Source organism: Delphinus delphis, chromosome 15 (genome assembly GCF_949987515.2).
Source record: "Delphinus delphis chromosome 15, mDelDel1.2, whole genome shotgun sequence".
Lineage (NCBI taxonomy): Eukaryota > Metazoa > Chordata > Mammalia > Artiodactyla > Delphinidae > Delphinus > Delphinus delphis.
The window spans coordinates 24,625,266-24,647,400 of NC_082697.1; the positions used below are offsets into that span (position 1 = coordinate 24,625,266).

Consider the following 22,135-nt stretch of genomic DNA (forward strand, 5'->3'; position numbering starts at 1 on the left):
TCTGCGCAGGCGCATTTCTAACTCTTGGGAAGAGAGGGCGGGGTGTTGTTCCCTTTCGCTGATGCAAGAGCCTAGTGCGGTGGTGGGAGAGGTGTCGGCAGGAGCAACGCTGAAGCCTGGGCCTGGGGCTGACCTGTCAGACTTTCCGTCCGTGCCGAGCCCACTCGAGCCGCAGCCATGTCCGGGGACGAGGTGAGGGCCTGAGGCTGGCGCTAGGTCTAGGGACGGAGGCAGTGAGACAGACCCACCCCAGTGTGGGAGACTGGGCCTGCGGCCTAGCGGCCGGCCGCCGCCATGTGGGGCAGCCGGGCCTAGGCGACGCGGAGCGGCAGGGCCGGCGAGGGCTCCGGAACCGCGGCTTGGCCGTGCCCCGCTCTCCTCAGGGTGGCGGCGCTGAGGCCGGCGTCCTCCCGTGGCCGGCGTTTCCGGAATGGAGAGCACGTTGAGTCGCCCTCCAGAAGAGAGCTTGCATGCCCGGTTAATGCCCCAGCTGAACGAGATTGGGGCTGGCGGCCCTTGCATTCCCTTCGATTTGACGGTGCAGCTTCAACTCTCACTCTCTGGGCGCTGGTGGTGCCTAGAGGAGCGTCTCTTGGCTCCGGTGGAGCGCCCTAGTTTAAAACTTTGCAGGCTGGCTTGTCCTGCCCGGCACCCACCCTTGTTCTCATGTAGAGGGGGGTAGGACGAGAGGAAAAGATCCTTCAGCCTGAAAAAGTGATTAACTTTTTCGGAAAGTTTTAGGGCGGGAGTCCCTGAGCCTTCCTTAGCAGAGCTCTCAGCGACGTCAGCGGGAAGTCTGAGTTGCAAAGATGCCTGGGTCTTTTTATACTGCCGTGCTTGTACCTCAGCAAATTTCCTCAAATCCCTTTTTGGCCAGATTTATCCCAGTTTATTTAAAACCAAACGACCTAAAATGAAATTTGACTTTAAGTGATATCCGTAGGTATAAACACTGCTGGGAGAGCTACCGCTTACCGGCCAGCTCTCCCCACCAGAAAAAACCCCTTGAATTTATAATTAATTTCTGTAAACATTTGAGTGCTTGGCCAATAGGGCCTCGGAGAGAAGGAAGAGAAAAATTCGAGGCTTTTTCGAGCTTTGACTTTTGAGGTAGACCCTGGAAATGCTTTGAATTTCCTCAAGTAGTGGAAAGGCCTGATCCAGGGCAAGGGAGTAGAATATTATCCAATTTGGTTAGAGTTAATCCCTTGAAGTATAGGTAGTAGGTGGGTCATGGAGGGATTTGAAGACCAAGTTAAGGAATTTGGATTTTATTCTGGAGGGGATTCTGAGCTCTCATTTGATTCTCATGACAACCCTTTAAGGTGGGTATTGTTATGCCCATTTTAGAAATGAGAAAACCGAGGCTTTTAGAGAGTTGTATGATGCTCATGATCAAATAGTAAGTGGCTGAGCCAGTAGTAGAATTCCAAATCTCCATTTAGGTGACTAGGAGGGTCTCGCTCTCTTAGGAAGGAAACTGAGTCTAAGGGAGGTGTGTGGTTCTTGCTTGGAGGTCATGGTAGACATTGCTCTAGGCCACTGTATTTCAAAAGTTCTGAGACTGGCAGTGTCTCATGCTTGTTTTGTTTCTACCCATTTTCTAAGCTTTTCATAACCTTTAACAAATAAAGTACCTATATAGTGCAGAGTTCTCTGGGGTGCTATTCTGTGTTTGGTTTTCTGTGGTAAAGTACTTGCAAGTGTTGTAAGAGATTTACTACTAGTTGGTATAGGAGGTAGAAATAGAGCCATTAACAGCGATTTGGAGGGCTGGAGGGTTCAGTTTTAGCAGTGGGGTCAGATGTCAAAGGAAGTGGAATATTACTGAAGGGTGAAAAGGATTTCGTCAAGCAGAGATGTCAGAACTAGCATTCCAGCAGAGGACTTTGGAAGCCCATAAAGTATTAAGCAGCTTTGCATTTCTCAGATCTACCAGTCCATTTTGTAAACAGGAAATAAGGGCTCAGGGAGGTTAAATTGCCCAAGATCACACAGCAAGTTAGTATGACTAGAATCCTGCCTTTGGCTTCCACTCTGAAGATATGTGCAGGTTCTGGTTCCTTTAATACTGCTGGATAGATAAGTTTTCTTAGGCCGATCCTTAACTTCTGGCTACTTTACAGACGTAAGGATCGAGTGAAAATTTGTACATAGAAATGATTTATAAACTGTGATGGATTCCCTACAGTGGAAGTAGTGCTGCCTGGTAGCCAGGATAGAGCATTGAAGAACCTACTATTAAAAAGTAATTTATTTCTTTTTTCACATTTCCTTTTTTTCTTTTAATAGTTTTTTAATGTATAGTTGTCATAAACTGCACACACTTCCTTTTAAACCTGGCAAATAAGCCCAAAACTCACATAACATAATCTCTTTTAAACTAGTGGAACCATGACCTCTAAAAAGCAGTATTCTAGAAATATGAGTGCTGCCTTGTGAGGAAAAAGTCCCTAATCTGCAGGCATTAAAGTGCTGTCAATAGCTAAGATTATTGCTTATTACTAGGCCCCATCCACAAAGTATCGGAACGTCAGGTTGTCACACAACATAGTAAGGTGTTTTACAAAAGAAACTGATTAAAAATGGAATATGTGTTGTATGACGTATACAAAACACAGAAGAATGCAAAGAGAAATAAAAATCTCCCCAGAATCCTATCACCCAGAGATGACGACACATTTCTTCAGAGCATTTGTTCTGCTCACCTTGCTTCTCTGGGTGCTTTTGTAACTCACTCCTGCCTTCTGGGTGGGGTGTGCTGTGGCCTTAAAGTTAACATCCTGAATAAGGTATGATAGATGGGAGTAGGCTTCCAACTTGCTGAAGCACTTTAGGCTATTGTCAGGGTAACTTTTGCTGCTGTCCCTTTTCCTCACTTTCTTCAACCCAACCCAGTGTGGGAAGTTGAAAAGAGAAAACTTGAAGGCTTTGTTCTATCTAGAGTTAAAAAAAAGAAAGCCCAGAAGAGTCTGTGCTTTTCCATAAGTGTACTGTGAGCAACTATTTGCGTCTCACATCCCAGCTAGTTTCATAAACAAAACATATGGACTGTGATAATTTGTTAAGTCAGATATGAAAGTCTTAAAAAAAAAACACATTTTAAAAAAAGATTTATTTATTTTATTTTTGGCTGCAATCAGGTCTTAGTTGAGGCACACAGGATCTTCATTGAGGCATGTGGGATCTTTCATTGTGGCACGCGGGCTTCTCTCTAGTTGTGGTGTTGGGTTTTCTCCTCTGTAGCTGTGGTGCCCGGGTTCCAGAGCTCATGGGCTCTCTAATTTGCAGCACACAGGCTCTCTAGTTGAGGTGCGCAAGCTCAGTAGTTGTTGCGCGGGCCCCCGCGGCACGTGGGATCTTAGTTCCCCGATCCCCACGTTCCCTGCATTGTAAGGTGGATTCTTTACCACTGGACCACCAGGGAAGTCCCAGAAACCACATTTTTAAAGTTAAGACTGATGTGACCTTGTGGTTTGGGGGAGGTCTGCTTTGGGCACTATTTTGGAATCCCTATTTCCATATTTTTAAAGTCTGGTTTTGCTGAGTGGTGTGAATAAAATGAGGCAATGAGTTTATGTCTTAAGTATCCAGAGAGAGTAATTGAGAGAGGTGTTAATTACTGCAGTGTACAGTTCTTTCATGTTTATAACCCTTTACAAGGCTACAACCGTACTGTTTCCCTGTGGACCTATATGAATGTTTTTCAGAGCATAACAGGGCGGTTGTGAGGATGTCCTTTGATGATTTTAGGATCCCCCTTACCTTTAGTCTGTCTTGCTGAATAATAGTTAAAAGATAATTAATATTCTAGGGAACTTGATGCTTGAAAAAAATGCAGTAAGTGAACTATAAGCCCTGCCAGACAACCAAATTTATAGTGCCTGGAGTGTTGTCTGTCCTTTTGCCAAACTTCCATATTTCAGGAATAAGGATGAATTATAGCTTCTTCCCTGGAACAGATTACAGCACTCCATGTAGGGTGACTCAAGACCCAGTAGGTCAGCAGTGGGGAACTCCTTCCTCCTGGCTCTTCTATCCTCTAAGTTTGCCAGATCATGTTCCTCAGACTGACTGCTTTTCAGAATTGCTCATTTATACAATTAGAGCCTTCTTAAGGTTGGAGGGGATAACTTTGAAATGAGGCTGTATCAATTTCCAGAATGTCTTGCAAATCCTTCTGTATTGGGTGAGGACTATATTTATACTACCCTACCTTATTACAGACCATAGTTTGGTTTCAGTGTAGCTCAGTTTCCTTAATGTACTTGGGACATAAAGGAATTTAAGTTAATCAGAATCAGTTTTGGGAATTTTTTTGAGTTTCATGATATGTCTTGGAAATTAGATCACCCTGAGTTGATGAAATTTCAGTGATAGGGATCAAGAGATACCATGTTTTGTCAACTGTAAAGCATTATATAAATTGTATAATAATTGCTAACATTTATTGAGTACTTTTGTGCCAGGCACTGCGCCAAGTGTTTTATATTTATTTACTTATTTAGTTCTCCTAATAATCTCGTGAGATTTGGTTTTGTTTCTGCTACTGATCTCCATTTTACAGCTGAGGCAAGGAGAGGGCAAGAACTTACCTGGGGTAACAAAAGTAAGAACCAGAGTCAGGATTTGAATTCAGTCAGTTAGGTTCTAGACTTGTGCTTTTAAACACTTTATCTGTATTTTTTAATGTTCCAGAAACAAAAAGCAGAGTAAAAGGTTGTATAGAAGTTTCTTTTACTCAGAGATTTGCATTACATGAAGGGCTGCTGATGGATTTCCTTAAAGGCTTGTCTGAGTTTCAGGATAAAAAATTTTTTTAAGTTTTTTTTTTATCAGTTCAAGTCTCCTGGTATAGCAACCCCAGGTTACCAACCTTAAATAAAACACGTATGACTTGTCTAGGCGTTGGTTTTCTCATTCATAAAGCGAGGGGTGAAGCATGAGTTATTGCTAAGATCCCTTTCCTAAATTCTGTTATCTTGTGATAATTTTAAATTAAAAGACATGTACATATGTTTTGGGGAAGCACCCCCTTAACTTCCTTTTTTTTTTTTTTTTTTTTTTTGCCGTACGTGGCCCTCTCACTGTTGTGGCCTCTCCTGTTGCGGAGCACAGGCTCCGGATGCACAGGCTCAGCAGCCATGGCTCACGGGCCCAGCCACTCCGCAGCATGTGGGATCTTCCTGGACCGGGGCACGAACCTGTGTCCCCTGCATCAGCAGGCGGACTCTCAACCACTGTGCCGCCAGGGAAGCCCACCCCCTCAACTTTTAATAGTATAAGGAAGGTTACGTGTGTGTGTGTGTGTACATATATATATATATATATTTTTTGTAAAATCCTTTTAGATACTTTAATGCGTCAAATACTCTTTCTTTTAAGAGTATGCCTTTTGAGAATACAGCATACTTGGAATGTGAGTATCATTAAAACTAATCACGTGGTCCCCTTTTCTTTTTAATTATCTTTTAAACAGATGATTTTTGATCCTACTATGAGCAAGAAGAAAAAGAAGAAGAAGAAGCCTTTTATGTTAGATGAGGAAGGGGATGCCCAGACAGAAGAAACCCAGCCCTCAGAAACAAAAGAAGTGGAGCCAGAGCCAACTGAGGACAAAGATGTAGAAGCTGATGAAGAGGACAGTAGGAAAAAAGGTAAGTGGCAGACATGAGAGAGTCACTGTTGTCCTGGGAGACCTGGTTCTCTTCCATCAGTGTGTTTTGGATTTTGTGCACACAGTGTCCTTTCAGCCTGAGAGGCTATCTATTACAGTGAAGCTGAGGCCATCAACAGTCTGTGTGCATGGGACCTTGCCAGATTTCTGATAAGACTTGTTTCAGGGAAAATTCCACTGAATCCACAAGACAGAGATGACAAAACTTTGTTACTCCAGGGCTGGTTCTTCTAGTCTAGCCTTTCGGGATGTCTCTTTTCCAGTTTTAATGGTGGTTGTATTTGAGTGTAGGCAGGAAGAAATGGGACCAAGATAAAGAGTTTTGTGTCTTAACAAGTTTGAAAACATATAGAAGAGATTAAAATTACAGCCTAAAATGTTTGGGTTTAGACACCAGCATGAGTTATTCACTCTGTGCTTTAACACAGACAGCATTTGACAATTAGAAATAAATGATTAAGTAAACATTTATGCCTATTGAATAGAAGACACTGTACTAGGGATAGAGAAAATTAACATTCATTGAGCATATACCATGTGCTAAGCATCTTATACATGTTTAAAACAAACTTGGAAAGTACATCATTCTTTTATTAAGACAAAATTAATTCATAAATAGCTCCTTGAAAAACTTTGTAGTGGGGCATTTAAAAATATTTCTAGTGTACAGTAGGGCAGAACAAATGGAAAACTTATTGAACCAAACCCATTATTACTCACTAATGGTGGATAAAATCTCATTTTATTCATATTGTAGCCTGATTGATTGAGTAGCTCGTTGAGCTAGGCACTGGGATTTAGGTGAGAAAGGCATAGCCCCTTAATATCTCATTGGGAGATAGACAAGCAGCTGGTAAACACCTCTGTTGAAGTGGTAGAAGGTACTATCAAAGCACCTAGGGGACACCTAACCCAGTTGGGGAACAGGAGGGATAGGCTTAGAGAAGACTTCTTGGTGGAAGTAACTCCTAACAAAGATCCTGTGAGATGAAGGTAAGAGCTGTGTGGGAGGGCCCATAGGAAGGCTTGAAGGTGAGAGACACACACTTCACTAAGAAGTGGAGGTAGTTCAGTTGAGCTGGAACTAGGAATTAAGGTGTCACAGATGAAAGAGTAGCAGAAGTAGAGAGATAAAGCTGGAGAGCCTTGGAAATTATGTTAGAACCCTGACTTTGTCTTGGGAACAATGAGGCATCATATGGTCAGATTACTAAATAAATATTCCCAACATGGTCCCCTAGCCAGATTTCTCCTACAAAGCTTTGAGTTGACCTGCCATTTTGTTTTCAGAACCCTAACCTTTGTGGTTGTGGAGGAATTACTGTGCTAATTAATACCAATCTCGCTATTCTGGTGACTTGATCGATTAATAGCTGAAACATTGGTTTAACTCATAATTTAATGCTTCGCCTTCTGCTGTTAATAACTGAGAATCTCAATTCTCTTTTTAGATGCTTCTGATGATCTAGATGACTTGAACTTCTTTAATCAGAAGAAAAAGAAGAAAAAAACAAAAAAGATATTTGATATTGATGAAGCTGAGGAAGGTGTAAAGGTAGTATTGCTTTCTTATTGAAGGTAAAATTTGACCTCTTGAAAGGTTGCTAGTGGCTGATGTTTCTCCCTGTTTGTCTCATCTCTTACTAGTTTTGCTTTTGTTATTAAGTATTTAGTCACCACTGTTAAGGTCAGTTTCTTGGGATTTTTGTCTGACTAGGTATCTTAAAGGGATGATGGTTCAAAGGAATGTAAAGTTAGGTTTTACACATTGTATTGTGTGCCATTAAGATGATTACAAAATGCCACTTGTCATTAATCATACTGAGATTGGCTGAGGAGAGAGACTTCTGTGAGAAATCCTATAGAGCAAATATAGTTTCTTCTGTTAAACTTTTGGTAGCATGTTGAGGATACACAAATTTATGTGTATTCTTCTGAGCAGCAAAGAATGAACCCCAGCCTGTGGTGGTTGGTGGCTGATGATTTTATAGTCTGTAGGAGAACCAGAGCACTCAGGTTGGTTTTATGGAGTTCTCTGATCTTGTAGGGACTTGAGGCCCTGTAATTGTCTTATTACTGGATTGATTTCTAATACAAATATCTCAGAATTATGAGAGAGAAGGAGTGAGAATACACATACACATGCACTAAGTTGTCCCCTTTTGTGCCCTTTACCCAAATTTTTCTTTGGTAAATTATTTATTTGCTCAAATTCAAGTAAATAAGGTGTATCCCACACATAGCAGTAATTCATTGAGTTTTGGAAACAATGTCACAATTTTAATGACTTGGTTAATTCAGCAAATATATGTTAATGATGATAGTGAGTCAGGCATTGTGTGCTAATTGTTAGGGTACTGAAACAAATAAGATATTTTTCCTGTTTTTGGAGGTTCAGGGATAATTTAGAGTTCTTTAGAACAAGATTATTTTACCTGGATTTATCCTACTCTCTCCCTGTTTGGGGATTTTCTTCTCTTCCTACTGTTATAAGGAAATTGATAAAGAGAAATGCTCAAATTATGTTGAATGAATGAGATATAAATATCCTGGGTAACAAGGTGACACATCAGAGATGTGCCACAGAAAGTCTTGCTTAACAAATTTCTCTAGTAGCTTTTGTCCTGAAGAGCCACTTACAAGCTCTAATTTAGTGCTTGGATACTTTTTTCTCTGCTACTGAAGTCATAACGTAAGAGGTTACAAGTACCCTTATCAGGCAAGACATGGGCATTAACTTGAGGCTGAAGTATTTTAAAGATCTTGGGTTACTCTCCCCCTGAATTTTCAGAGCACCACAGGGCTTTTGAAAAATCTTCAAAAACACTATGTGCTATTCTCTACCTTTCACTGGGTCTTAGCCTCAGGTTGGAAATAGATCTTACTGGGATAAAATAAATAATAATATAGGACTAGAAGCTGGCTGATGTGTGCTCATTTATATTTAGCATGTCTGAGTTTCTCATTTACTGACTGCCATCTTATTAGAGACTAGGTTAGTATCAGATTTCTTGTCTGGTGTTATCCAGCTAATACACATGGGCTGGTTGGTCTTTGATGGCCAAAAGTGGCACTGAGACTACACAGCTGGATTTGGCATCTCAAGGCTGAGCTTCTTTTAGTCCCGGCTATTCCAACTTTTCTGCTGATTAGATTTCTAAAATTACTATAGCCATTTACAGAGTAGTTCAGGATGTAGGTGCACAAAAATAGATATTGATGGGTGATGTGGATGGCACGCTTCAGGGCAGGGAGTTGGATACACTGGTGAAAGGAGGTGAGATTAGAAGGCTGGAGACTGAAACTGGCCCTTTCTGCTCTTCTGGGGTTTTTTATATCTCATTTCAAGGTTATGCCCTATTTACATCCATGACTATAGCAGCTAATCTTGGGATCAAGCTTTACCTTGTCTCTATCCATTCATCATAGGACCCTAATTCTCCGTGGGTTCTGCCTTCTCCCTCTTTCATGGATTTATCTATTGAAGTGATGCCCAAAGACCTCCTCAGTCTGGTGCCAGGCTGGCTGTGGTATAAAAAAAAATATTTGGTCTTTGTCCCTGGTTCCTGGCACATAGCTCCTAAGACTCTTGGAATCTCTAGATATGAGTTTGGTCACCAAGAACCAGTGATTTCATCAATCATACCTGCATAATGAAGCCTCCACAAAAAACCTTTCATGGGTTTCTTTCATGGGTGAGCTCCATAAAAAACCCTTGAACAGTGGGGTTTGGAGAGCTTCAGGATTGGTGACCACACTGGGGTGTTGGGAGAGTGGTATACTTGAAGAGAGCATGGAAGCACTGCACTCTTGCCTCCCTTTCCTTGCCCTATGCATGTCTTCCATTTGGCTATTTCTGAGCATATCCTTTATAATATTGTGTGTGTGTGTATATATATATATATATATATATAATATAATAAAGTAATAGTTAAGTAAAGTGTTTTCCTGAATTCTTTGAGTCCTTCTAGCAAATTATTGAACCAGGGGTGTGTGGGAACCTCTGAATTTGAAGTAGGACATATGTATGGGAAACGTGGGGACTCTATACTTGTACCTGGCCTCTATGAAGACAGTCTTATGTGACTGAGCCCTTAAACCCATGGAGTTTGTCACTAACTCTGGGTAGTGTTAGAACTGCATTGAATTGTAGGTCACCTAGTTAGTGTCAGAGAGTTGGAGAATTGAGGTGGAAAAACATCACGTATTTGGTGTCAGAAGGAAAAAAAAAACCCTCCTACGAACTGCATCAGAATACTTAGAAACTTATTTAAAACATTCCTGAACCCCATTCCTGCTGAAGATTGTCACTGAGAAGATTTAAGAATCCTTGTTTCTTTGATTCTGACAGTGGCCTGATTTAAAAACATGGACAATAATTACAGTAAGATCCCAAGGCTGGTGGATAAAAGAAAGGAAAAGGTCCCACAAAAGTGTCTTAAAATTTTTCCAGTTTAAATGACAGACTGAACCAGTTTGGTTCACCTGTGAGAGAGAGTTCTGATCTGTAACTTCAGTTTTGAATATCTTTTTTTCCTCCAAAACCATGTCAGCCCATGTCATTTAAAAATAATAATAATCCTAGTAGCAAAATGTTGAGACTCCTATCTCACTTTCTTAGGACCTTAAAATTGAAAGTGATGTTCAAGAACCAGCTGAACCAGAGGATGACCTTGACATTATGCTTGGCAATAAAAAGAAGAAAAAGAAGAATGTCAAGTTCCCAGATGAGGATGAAATACTCGAGAAAGATGAAGGTAATACTGGGAACTTAGCTCATTTCTAGGCTACACAAGCCTTTGGCCTAGTCTCTTCCATGGGTGGCCTCCTTATTTATTTTTTCTTGCCCCTTATTTCCACTGCCTAATAATGGAAGCTAAAAGGAAACAGAATCTAACTTCATAATGACAGTTTAAAAGATTTCATGGGGGAAGAACTTGGCAATTGTGATTACATTAAAGCATACTGATTTAGACTATTGGGACAATTACTGTAACTGAATTTTAAATGTTTAAAAAATCTTTTACTATTTTGTTAAAAGTGCTGTTTATTAGCTTCTAAGTGCTATAGCTGCTTTAGAGAACTTTAGTATAGTCAGCAGATGGGTTTTTATGGATGTATATGTTTCTTAAGTGCTTCAAAACAATTGAACATTTTTTCCTCTATTTATCCCAGTGCATTATTTTATCTTATGTTTGTTAAATCAAGACAGTTCAATGTGTTTGTATTACCACACATTCCTAGAGGGTGGTTTTTGAAAATCGTAACATCCCCTTAAGGAATATGGGGTTATTTGTGAGCCTTGATGCCTTTATGCTTGAGGCTGTTGTGAATGCAGCTGTGGGAAGGAAGACCAGATGTCTTTGAAGCTTTCATTTCTCTAGATCTGCTTCTCCCTTCTCCCCTTTTTGTTACTGTATCAGGCTCTACCCCTCATTCTTACAGTCTTTGTTATCTGTAGCTTTAGAAGATGAAGACAGCAAAAAAGATGATGGTATCTCATTCAGTAACCAGACAGGCCCTGCTTGGGCAGGTTCAGAAAGAGACTACACATATGAGGAGGTAAGACAAATTCTGTTATGAAAGGGGGCTGAACTGTTCAGTAGAACTCAAAACAAAAGCAGGATAAATGTTCCCTGAATTGAAAGGGCCATTGAAGTATAGGTGGATAATGAAACAGACCCAGAGAGGTCGCACTGCCTGATGCCGACGTTTGGGGCAGGCTGTCCACAATGTGGCAGTCATTATAGTACTCACTGTTCCATCTGAATCCATGAACTTCTGAGGCCATTGGAGCCCCACTGAAGGGGGACAGTAGGGAGAGGGAGTGGCGAATAGGGGGCCATAGTAGTCTGGAGTTTGCTTGTTCAGGGTAGTCTGAATTTTACTTCTCCAGGTACTATATACTTTCCCACAGAAACAGTAGAATTAGGGGCTTGTTCATTCCTTTAACTTTGAACAAGGAACTATTAAGCATCCATAAGGGACCAGTTCCTGGTTGAGAATTGAGTCTTGCCTTCAGGGAGCTCCCAGAACATGTGTGTGTACATTTAGTAAAAAGTAAAGTTTGTTCTGTTTAAAGGAAAAGCACAGTGACTCAAGTGGGAACGTTATACTCCTGCTATTAATAAGACTGTACACGAATACCACTTTATCTCTATAGCTACTGAATCGAGTGTTCAACATCATGAGGGAAAAGAATCCAGATATGGTTGCTGGAGAGAAAAGGAAATTTGTCATGAAACCTCCACAGGTCGTCCGAGTAGGAACCAAGAAAACTTCTTTTGTCAACTTTACAGATATCTGTAAATTGTAAGTTGGTTAATGCAGAGTCTCCGTCCCAAATGCTAGATTCTCAGTGGAGTGTATGTTAAATATGCTTATTGTGGACTCTATTAAAAAGTAGAAAGAATGCACAGGTGTCAGGGTGGGGTCGAGGGAGGTCACAGTTCGAGTCCGTCAGTTCTTTTGACTCACAGGTCTTTAGGCTTGTTTTATTGGGCATCCAGAAGTGAGAGAAGCCCACTCATGCTGACTCATGAGACGATCCTAACCAGATGGAGTGAAGAGTAAGAAGGCTGACTGTAGTCCTTAGACAGGGGCCTGGAGAGCCCAGGGAGGTGGAAAAGCTCATCAGCCTGGGGTGGGCCTGCCAAGCAAGTACAAGCAGTGAGCTTTGGGAAAGCAGCTGAATTTAATGTCCTTCTTCCTTGGATGGTTATTGCCAAGACACAGTTGATGAGATTTCGACATTCTTAATTACCATCGCATTCCATGCCTGTCTCACCCCCAGGTCACTGTCTGGGGCTGGCTCTTCTCAAAGCTCCTCAGCTACACCTTTTCTGGCAGGTTCCTTAGGGCAACTGACCTTATCTCCTGTTCTTTTTAGTTTCATAAGTGATACATGCTTGTTGCAGATAAAAGGGAAAACAACAGTAAACAAAGAAAATGTAATCACTAAAAATTCCCTGCCCAGAGTAACCACTTGTTTTCATTGCTTAGGCATGACTTAAAAGGTTTTAGACTTTTTTGCTGATGGCAATAGTAGTATATGCTTATTATAGAAAAATTAGAAAATATAGACCTACTAAAGAAAAAAAGTCATCTGTAAGTCCACCATTAAGAGATAGGTAATTATAGTTTAATATTTTTGTTTTGCTACTTTTATGCATCTACATATTTTTAAATAAATTGGTATTGTACTGGTTTTTAACATATTTTTCTCTTAATATATTGTGAAATTTTTACCCTTATCATTAGTCTTTTAAATGTTTTTAGGAGTTATACAACATATTTTTTTATATATATAGATAAATTTTTTTCTCCCATTGTATGGATTGTCTTTTCACTTTCTTGCCATCCTTTGAAGCACAAGGCTTTAAATATTTTATTTATTTATTTATGGCTGCATTGGGAGATACATGTATCTCGGCAGAACTTAGAATAGAGCCTTAGGGCAAAAATTCCCAAAATGGAATTGCCTAGTCACAAGGAATGGACATTTTTATGGCAAACATTGGCAGTTGCTTTCCAACAAGTTTATACCAGTTTATACTCCCAGTAGCAACGTAAGTGTTATTATTATTATTATATTTTCACCAACCCTTACTCATTACATTTTTGGGAAAAAGTAACTTTTTAAAATTGTAACTTTTTAAAAATAACTTTTTAAAATTGTAATAGTAATATCTACTTATTGGAACAAGCTCAAACAGTGCCAAATGAATAGAATTAAAAAGTGAAAGGGGCTTCCCTGGTGGCGCAGTGGTTGAGAGTCCACCTGCCGATGCAGGGGACACGAGTTTGTGCCCCAGTCCGGGAAGATCCCACATGCCGCGGAGCGGCTGGGCCCGTGAGCCATGGCCACTGAGCCTGCGTGTCCGGAGCCTGTGCTCCGCAATGGGAGAGGCCACAGCAGTGAGAGGCCCGCGTACAGCAAAAAAAAAAAAAAAAAAAAAGTGAAAATACTGAGTGGCCTTGCTCTGTGTTTGCTTTTTTCATTTTATGTGGATACATCTTTTTGTTTTTTTTGTATTTAGAGACCTGTATTATTTTAAAAGCAAGATAGAATGGATGTACCGTAATTTATTTAACTACTTCCCAGTTGGTGAATATTTTAGCTGTTTTAAATTTTCTGCTATTGTGCTGCTGTGAAACACTTCGCTCTTTTTAAATAAAGAAATTGCAAACAGCAAATATATAGGAATTAGCATAACAAATACCCAAGTATTCATTACCTCAATTTGTTGTATTTTGACCTTTTGACACATTTGCTTCAGATCTTTTTGCTTCGTTACAAAGAGGGCTTTACAGTTACAGTTTAAGGCCATCTTTATATCTCTTTCTGATCCCTTTTACCTTCCTTCCTAGAAAAAGATTTTATCCTCTAAAGTTCGTATTTACCTTTCCTGTCCCTGTTTATAGACATTTACCAATGTGTATATGTTTGTAAATAAAATGTAATATTGTTTTATGGGCTTTGAAATGTAAACAAATGGTATCATTTATCTTCATTTCAGAGTTTGATGAACTGTGCTAAAATTCACCTAATAGCTGCGTAATAACAAATTAAAACAGTGAACAGGGTGAGGTTTTTAGAAGTTTGGTTAGATTTCCGTGAAAGATAAGGTTTATATTATTCGACTTTCTTTTTAGATTACATCGTCAGCCCAAACATCTCCTTGCATTTTTATTGGCTGAATTGGGTACAAGGTAAGAAACTATATTCACATTTATGTATAGTTACTTACAGTATTAATGGACATTTCATAAGAAATTCTCTTAACTTGAAAAGATATGTAACACGCTTAGAAAAAAAAAAAAAACATTCACTTTATTGTCAGAGGAACTTTTAGGGCAGTGAAGGAGGAAAACTTGTTCATTTCTGTGGGAGGTTGGTTACTTGGGAATAGGAAACAAAGTTCACATTGGCTCGTCTGTGAACAGGCCTGTTGGTATACCAGAGTGAGCACCATGGCTCTGCCATGTTTAGAGAATTTCCTGTCGTTAATTGGAATCCTGGGTCTTTTTATGGAGCAAATACCAGATTTCAGAGGAAGCCATTTTCTTAGGACAGAATTTATTTTCTAAATTGTAAATAGGCTGTGGATGAAGTACAGCTTATAAATTGATTAGTGGCATGGGAAAAACATTGAAACAGGTATCCATAATTAAATAGTTACTTCCCTGTCTTTAGGGCTCTCCTGTTGAAGACACCACGCCAGTCCATCACCATTCGGGAGGGCCAGTGTCCCATGGAGCCCATCCCAGTTAGTTTGGCCATAAGTGCTAGGAATAGGAAGCTGAATGTCCCTTTAAAAATAAGTAATGCAGAATTAGGGCATAATAAATATGACTAAGACATTGAGTGCCCATTGTATGCCAAGCACTTTTTTTGGGTACCATCTCAATCTTTAAGCAGTTATGTGAACTGTTAGAAACTAATATTACCCTTGTCTTACACATTTGGAAACAGGTTTGCTGAAATGAAGTTGTATGGTTGGTAACATAGCTAGTTAATTGCAGTCAAGATGTAAACTCAGGTCTGCCTTTCTCAGGAGCTCGAACTCTTAAGAGCCTTAATCCTGTGCCTTGCTGGCAGTATAGAGATAACTGAGGTGTCCTGTTCTCTTCCTACTCTTGAAACTCAGTTTGTTGGAATTGGCTGTATTTGCTTTGGGGTTAAGGAGTAATTTACTTGACCAGTGGTAGATATGTGGACTGTGTTGTGGAAGAATTGTTTTAAATGTAAATTTGTTACAATCATTGTTTTTAACTTGTATTAACTGATGAAGGAGTAAAAGGTAGTGTTTTTCCTACTTCTCAGAATAATTTAGTTTTTGTAGAGGTGAGGTAAATTATAACAAGTTGTGACCAGTGAACTTATGGTCAGTGGGCTAAATATTACAGGGTTGTTGAGAAAATTCAATTTCTTTTGACAGTGAATGAAAAAAATTTCTTGCATCAAGCATTGAAGTCACTGTAGCCTAGAGATTAGGGGTTGCAGTTCATGCAGGATGATAATAAACTCTTATAGTTAAAGGAGAATCACAGGAGAGGTTCTTGCAAAAGTCAGTTTTATAATAAGATACGGAGCAAATATAAATTTAATGCTGCTTGGCTGAATTTTGTTGTTTCACTTTGTGATTTGTAATTTTTAACACATGACGTCTAGCAGAGAGCTTTGCTTTCTCAAAAGTACTTGTCAGCAACTTCTTTTCAAAAAGTTTCTTTTTAAGCACCATTGACAATATGAGGCCTGTGATTTCAACTGTACTTTTGGGGGAGGGTTGTAACAGCTTTACAGATACAATTCACACATGTAAATATGTACAATCCAATGGTTTCTAATTTGTTCACATAGTTAACCATCACCACAGTTTTAGAACATGTTCATCAGCTGTATGTAACTGAATCAAAAGATTTAGTCTTAGAATTTTTAAAGATATCTGTAGTTCCTTTCATATTTTTTGTATTTATAGCCTACCTCACTGCTTTGCATGTGTTTATAGCCTACCTCACTGCTTTGCATGTGGTATGCATTCAGTAAAAGTGTGATTGTCCTTTTGTTGGGTGAATGGGTCATCACACAGACAGTTAAGGAATAAATTTGTTTTAGACTTAAAATCAGTTAACGAATCAGATTTGTTGCTGTAGACTTAATTAATTGAAAATTGAATTTAATGTCAGGAAATAGGGTCATCAGGTACCAACTACTTAATTAAAAATAATTTTTGAGAAACCAGGTAGTACTGCTCCTAGAACTTATCCTGTGCCATTGAATATATTTTAAGTTCATTAAATGTAAAGGCCCTGGAATTTGATTCCTTATAGGAAGAAAATAATAATGGAGATATTTTTGTTTTCTTTCACAGTGGTTCTATAGATGGTAATAACCAACTTGTAATTAAAGGAAGATTCCAACAGAAACAGATAGAAAATGTTTTGAGAAGATATATCAGTAAGTTTATAATTTCTAACATGTCGCTCTGAAATGTTCTTATTGGGCTGAAATATTTTGGGGGACCGCCATTGGTTTTTAATGAAGCTGGAAAGGCTGGCCTTAGAAGATGAGGGAAAATGATAGTGGTGGGGAGCTGGGTGGGAGGTGGCTCTTGGTGGCCGATTAGGGGTCATGGGGAGGGATTTGGATTTCCTAAGACGACCCAGCTGATCAAGGCTGCTGGTTGGTTCCAGGCTGAAGGCCAAGTCAGAGAAATCTGTCTGCACTCACACCTGGCCTGACCCAGTTGTTACCTTCCTAATCACTTAAAATTGGCAGATCTGTTCCCACCTAGGAAAGCTAGTAAGTTCTCTAAGTGGCTCTCCTGTAAACACAGCCAGGAGTAGGCATTTGGCAAATGTCACTGCTGCTTTGGACATTCGGGGTCTTTTTTCAACCTGTTGTTAAGTACGTGAAGCATCACATCAGATAGCTTGTGTTTTCTTACCCCTAGAATACCTAAGTGTAGCTAAGCTAAGCTTTCCTGGTTTGGGTTTGGGTTTGGGTTTCCTGGTTTGGGCTTGCAGTCAGTAGAAGTGTTTCAGAAGAAAGAAACCTCTGGCTCACTGTGGCTACCAGGTAATTCCTTATGTTGCTTTTCCTGCAGAGGAATATGTCACCTGTCACACGTGCCGATCACCGGACACAATCCTGCAAAAGGACACCCGACTCTACTTCTTACAGTGTGAAACTTGTCATTCTCGATGCTCTGTTGCCAGCATCAAAACTGGCTTCCAGGCTGTCACAGGCAAGCGAGCACAGCTCCGTGCCAAAGCTAACTAATTTGCTAATCACCACTGATTTTGCAAAGTGTGTTGTGGAGATTTGGCTGGACAGGTTTACCATCAGAGTGGATATACCACTGTATTAAAAACAAGATAGAAAAGCTGCCAAGTTCTTTGGCCTGTGGCCGGTTGGTCTGAAATTCTTGCAAGATGCCGTTGCTCAAGCTGTTGACATACTCGTTGCCTACTTTAACAACTGTCAGAGAAATATGATGGGGTAAGGCGGTGCTTTTTTAAAATCGTTCATAGACTTCTGTAAAATGCAAGATAAATTAAAGTTATTATAACAGTGATTCTTTCAATTTGGTTTGTCCTTCAGTTTTCTTTTCTATAAAAAAAAATTATGCCTAATGAATTCAGCAGAACAGTTTGTGCCTAGGCTCTGGCGAGGTCTCTGTATCCTAGTCCTGAGAAACTTCAGCTGGGTAGCCATTTTCCTTCTCAGCTTCCCGGTATACCGGGAGTAGACACAGCTTCACGTGAGAGGGTGGTTGGAGGATGAGGTCTGGGAGGACAGCTTGTTTTCAGTGTCCAGAGAACGATTTTATAGACTTGAATTCTTTTCATTATGTGAGGATTGTTGCCACTACCTCACTGCTAAGTCCTCCAGCTGTTACCACATGAGGGAATACAAGGTGCTAAGTACCTTCCTTAGCATTTTCTTCCTTATTGGCCACTAAGAGAAGTTTAGAGATAACAGCCTTTGGGTGTGTCTTGTAACTGGCACTCCAAGAAAAACCCGTTGGGCCTCTGCTGGTGAGGAAGTGGTGCGGCATGTGCAGTAGAGAGAACTCTTGAGAGTCCAAACCATGATGCTAGAGGAAGCTTTTCTTTTTCCTCCCCAACTTGTGTTCTGGATTTGAAAAGGACCCACCACAAATGCTTTTTCTATTTTCTGTATTAAAGTAGCTTTTAAATGTGATCATGAGAAACTAAGAGGTGATATTGCTTGTGTGGTGCTTCTGGGGCTTCCTTCTGGTTCTGCCTTCTGTGGTTTTGGCCGAAAAGGTATTTCTCCACTGAGCACAGGGGAAAAGATCATCTTACATGTCTGCTGTGATCTGCCTTGCACGTACTTGCCAAGGATAAGGGCATAATGCTGCTCCTCACTTTCTTGTTGCCAGACTATTCCAGGAGCAGTCACTCAGCCTTGAATGTCTTGACCGTGTTGTTTTTAATCACTGTGACCCTTAATTTTAAAGTATAGGCCAAGTGTTGTAAAGCATCTTGGCCAAGAAGCAGTGGAGGGGGCAGAGCATTCCCTCAACCCAGTAGGACCTGAGGGGACTACACACTGGCTGAGCTGCCAGCACTGCCCTAATGAACTCAACTGCTGTTTATGATTTCATCTTCCTTCTTTTGTATCTATACCACACAATTCCCAATGTCAGATGTTACCGTGTGAATAAAGCAAGGATCAGTGCCTCTTGTGGAATTAGCGCTTTTGTGCATATATATGTGTGTTTTGTTCATTTCTTTAGTGGGGAGACATGGGACTTTACAGTTTGGTGAGAGGCTGGCAATTTCAACTCCAGTTCTTAACTCCATTCTCAAAACAGATTCTCTGGAATGATCCTAACTCTTTGAGATAGTCCAGTTGAGGTATTGTTTGGTTAAAATTGGATTGACTGTAGCAGACCCATTTAAAATGATGGGTTGCCCTAAGGTTACCCATTCACAATAGCATCAGCCTCTCTTTTGTCTACTATATTACCTCATACCAACCACAGCTCAGCTGGAAGGAACCTTTCATGGAGTGACAAAGCAAAGGCCATTGAGAGTTTCTGATCAAGAGCCATGGTTATAAGGGAACCAGACCACCATTTCCAAAGTGTCTTAGGAAGCAGTCTTGAAGAGTGTTCTAATTATGCCGGGTGCGGGGTGGGATGTTCCATGGTAAAGAAGAGTTTGAGACTAAACATGTTCCGTGACTGCCTGAGTCTTTTGTATGCTGATGTGCATTTTCATAAGCACATAAACATGCAGTTATATCTGTAGTCTTTATAAAAACCTCTTGACTCCATACCTGTCCCCAGCCTCACCTACAAAAAAGCTTAAGCTTTTCCTAAGATGATCTCCTGGCTCACTCTACACTTCAGAGGTCCCTGCCCACTGCATGTCAACTGTTGTTTCCCCTCAGGCCACTGTAGGTGCTGAGAGCCGGGAGTATGCTTGTTCAATGATGTATCCCCATGCCTAGAGCAAGCAGTGCCTAGCTTGTGGATTGTAAGTGGTAGGAAGTGTTCTAGTATCTGAGTTTCTTTAAGAGGAACATAGACTATGCAGACTTGTAGCCCCTTCTCCCCCCAAACATTTTGCAGGCTAAGTGTTCAGAAAAAATGCTGGCTGGTCAGCCTGGAAGAAGTACTACTGTGGTGTGTGAGGCCCCAGTTCTGACCTGGCCTCCCCAATCCAGATTCTTTGCCCTGGCAATACTAAGTTTTCACATTTGAACAGACCATTAGATTTTACAATGTGTTTTTAGAAGCTGGGCTTTATAGTATGTGGTATATAGTCTTTTTCTCACTGAGAAGATAAATTTATAATTTCAAAAATTTAATTGCCATAATCCTATCACCATAGAATCTTTCAGTATCAAGAACATTTTTCCAAGTTAGTATCTTTAGAATTTTAAAACTGCATAAGAGGGCTTCCCTGGTGGCGTGGTGGCTGGGAGTCCGCCTGCTGATGCAGGGGACGTGGGTTCGTGCCCCGGTCCGGGAGGATCCCACGTGCCGTGGAGCGGCTGGGCCCGTAAGCCATGGCCGCTGGGCCTGTGCGTCCGGAGCCTGTGCTCCGCAATGGGAGAGGCCACAGCAGTGAGAGGCCCGCGTACCACCAAAAAAACAAACAAACAAACAAAATAACTGCATAAGAGTCTATTCATGTTATGCCATAGTTTATTAAGTCAGTACCCTACTGGTGGGTTCTGCTAATTCTTGAAAATGCTATGAGTGTAGGCTCTCAACAGTCTGGAGTGGCAGTCCTCTGCCATTGATTATAGCCTGTATTCTCATCCATAAAATGAGAAAATGCCTACCTCAAAGATGATGACATAGTGTATGTAAAGTTCTTAACGCAGGTCTGCCTTGCACTATGCAGTACCTTCCTTCTGTTGAATACATACTTCCCTTAGGGTGAATTTCCCTGGTCAGAGGGGAGGAGACTTAATGGCTGATAGTACTTGTAAGCATATTCCTTTTCCCAAAGGGTGGCCCTGCCAAGTGTACCAATCCTGAAGACTACAGGTATTGCTTCTATGTTTATGATGACGGTGGGTTTACTGACCTTGTTAAAGACTGCTGTCCTTGGGGTGGTTGCCTGTCTCAGTGATCCTGATAAACCCTGCCACCCTTGGCCATAGGAGCATCAAACTCTCCCAAGGGTTTGCAACAGAGGCATAGTCCTTCAATCTTTGTCCCATTAATCGTGGTGCTCTCCAGAGAAGAAAGGACCAAATACTGGGTCCCCTGTGATTGCCATGAGTCCTGTCCCTTCAAACCTTCCCTAATAGGAGATATTCATGAACCCTTCTAATCACTGCCCCTTGATTTAAGCTTGTCTTCTGTTTTAACAACAACATTTGAAGCCACTGGAGAACCAGCTGTTCTAAAGGATAAGTATTAATGGACATTCTTATTGAACACCACCATTTTAATGGACACCTTTTAAAATTATATTCATCAGCTGCAGATTTTCATGAGCTTTTAAATGAGCCAGGAACGAAATTAAAGCCAAAATACTACATGGGAAGTTGGCCAAACCTAATCATATCATGCTGGGCAACATCTTCAGTATCATAAACTATTTTGGCCTCTGAGAATTATAACTGCTTCACTTTTCAGTCCCAGATATACCAATGCACTATGACAGATGCCTCTCACGTGGCCCAGAATCTGGGCTATTCTCCTTTTTTTTGGCTGCACTGCACAGCTTGCAGGATCTTAGTTCCCTGACCAGGGATTGAACGCAGGCCCCAGCAGTGAAAGGGCCGAGTCCTAACCACTGACCACCAGGAAATTCCCTCTGGGCTATTCTTAAATAATCATTGATATAATAAATGGCTAGTACTACCAAAGTTCCTAATTTGTGTGAGGTCCTGTTCTAGGTGCTTATATATATTTATTCATTTAATAAGCACAGCAACCCTTTGAGGTAGGTATACTGTTATCTCCATTTTACAGATGAAATGGAGACTCAGAGGATAAGCAGCTCACCCAAGGAGTCACTTAGTTGGTAAGTGGGGAGTCAGGATGCAGTCCCAGGCACTTGGGCTCCAGACCCTGTTCTCTGCCCTCCAGGAGCTTACAGTTTAGTGAAAATGACCGATGACCAAACCAGTTGTAAATATATATAATCTGTAAGAGCTGTAATAAAAGTAGCACACAGGAGGGGCCAGTGCTAACTCAGGCCAGGAAGGTGTCTGAGAAGGTGACTTCTAAGCTGAGCTATAAAGGATAAATGAGGGTTAACCAGTGGGAGAAGACAACATTCCAGGTAGAGGCAACCTCATGTGTAAAAGCACAGAAATCAGACAGTTCTCTTCACAATTAGTTCTATGCGGCTTAAGAACAGAGGGCAGACTGGGGGAGGTATTGAGCTAGAGAGAGAAAGGAAGAGGGTCAGATCCTAAAGGGCTTACATGCTATGCTAAGGGGTCTGGAATTTACC

The 22,135-nt window shown here is 40.8% G+C and overlaps 1 protein-coding gene across 1 annotated transcript; it reads left to right on the forward strand.

The window, feature by feature from the left end:
* Window positions 1-39: 39 nt before the first annotated feature.
* Window positions 40-17,766, forward strand: EIF2S2 (eukaryotic translation initiation factor 2 subunit beta). Its single transcript, XM_060031036.1, has 9 exons — window positions 40-192; window positions 5,480-5,657; window positions 7,129-7,232; window positions 10,299-10,434; window positions 11,139-11,239; window positions 11,841-11,989; window positions 14,333-14,389; window positions 16,552-16,637; window positions 17,287-17,766. The coding sequence occupies exons 1-9, from the start codon at window positions 178-180 to the stop codon at window positions 17,460-17,462; spliced, it is 1,002 nt and encodes a 333-aa protein (XP_059887019.1). The 5' UTR covers window positions 40-177; the 3' UTR covers window positions 17,463-17,766.
* Window positions 17,767-22,135: the final 4,369 nt, after the last annotated feature.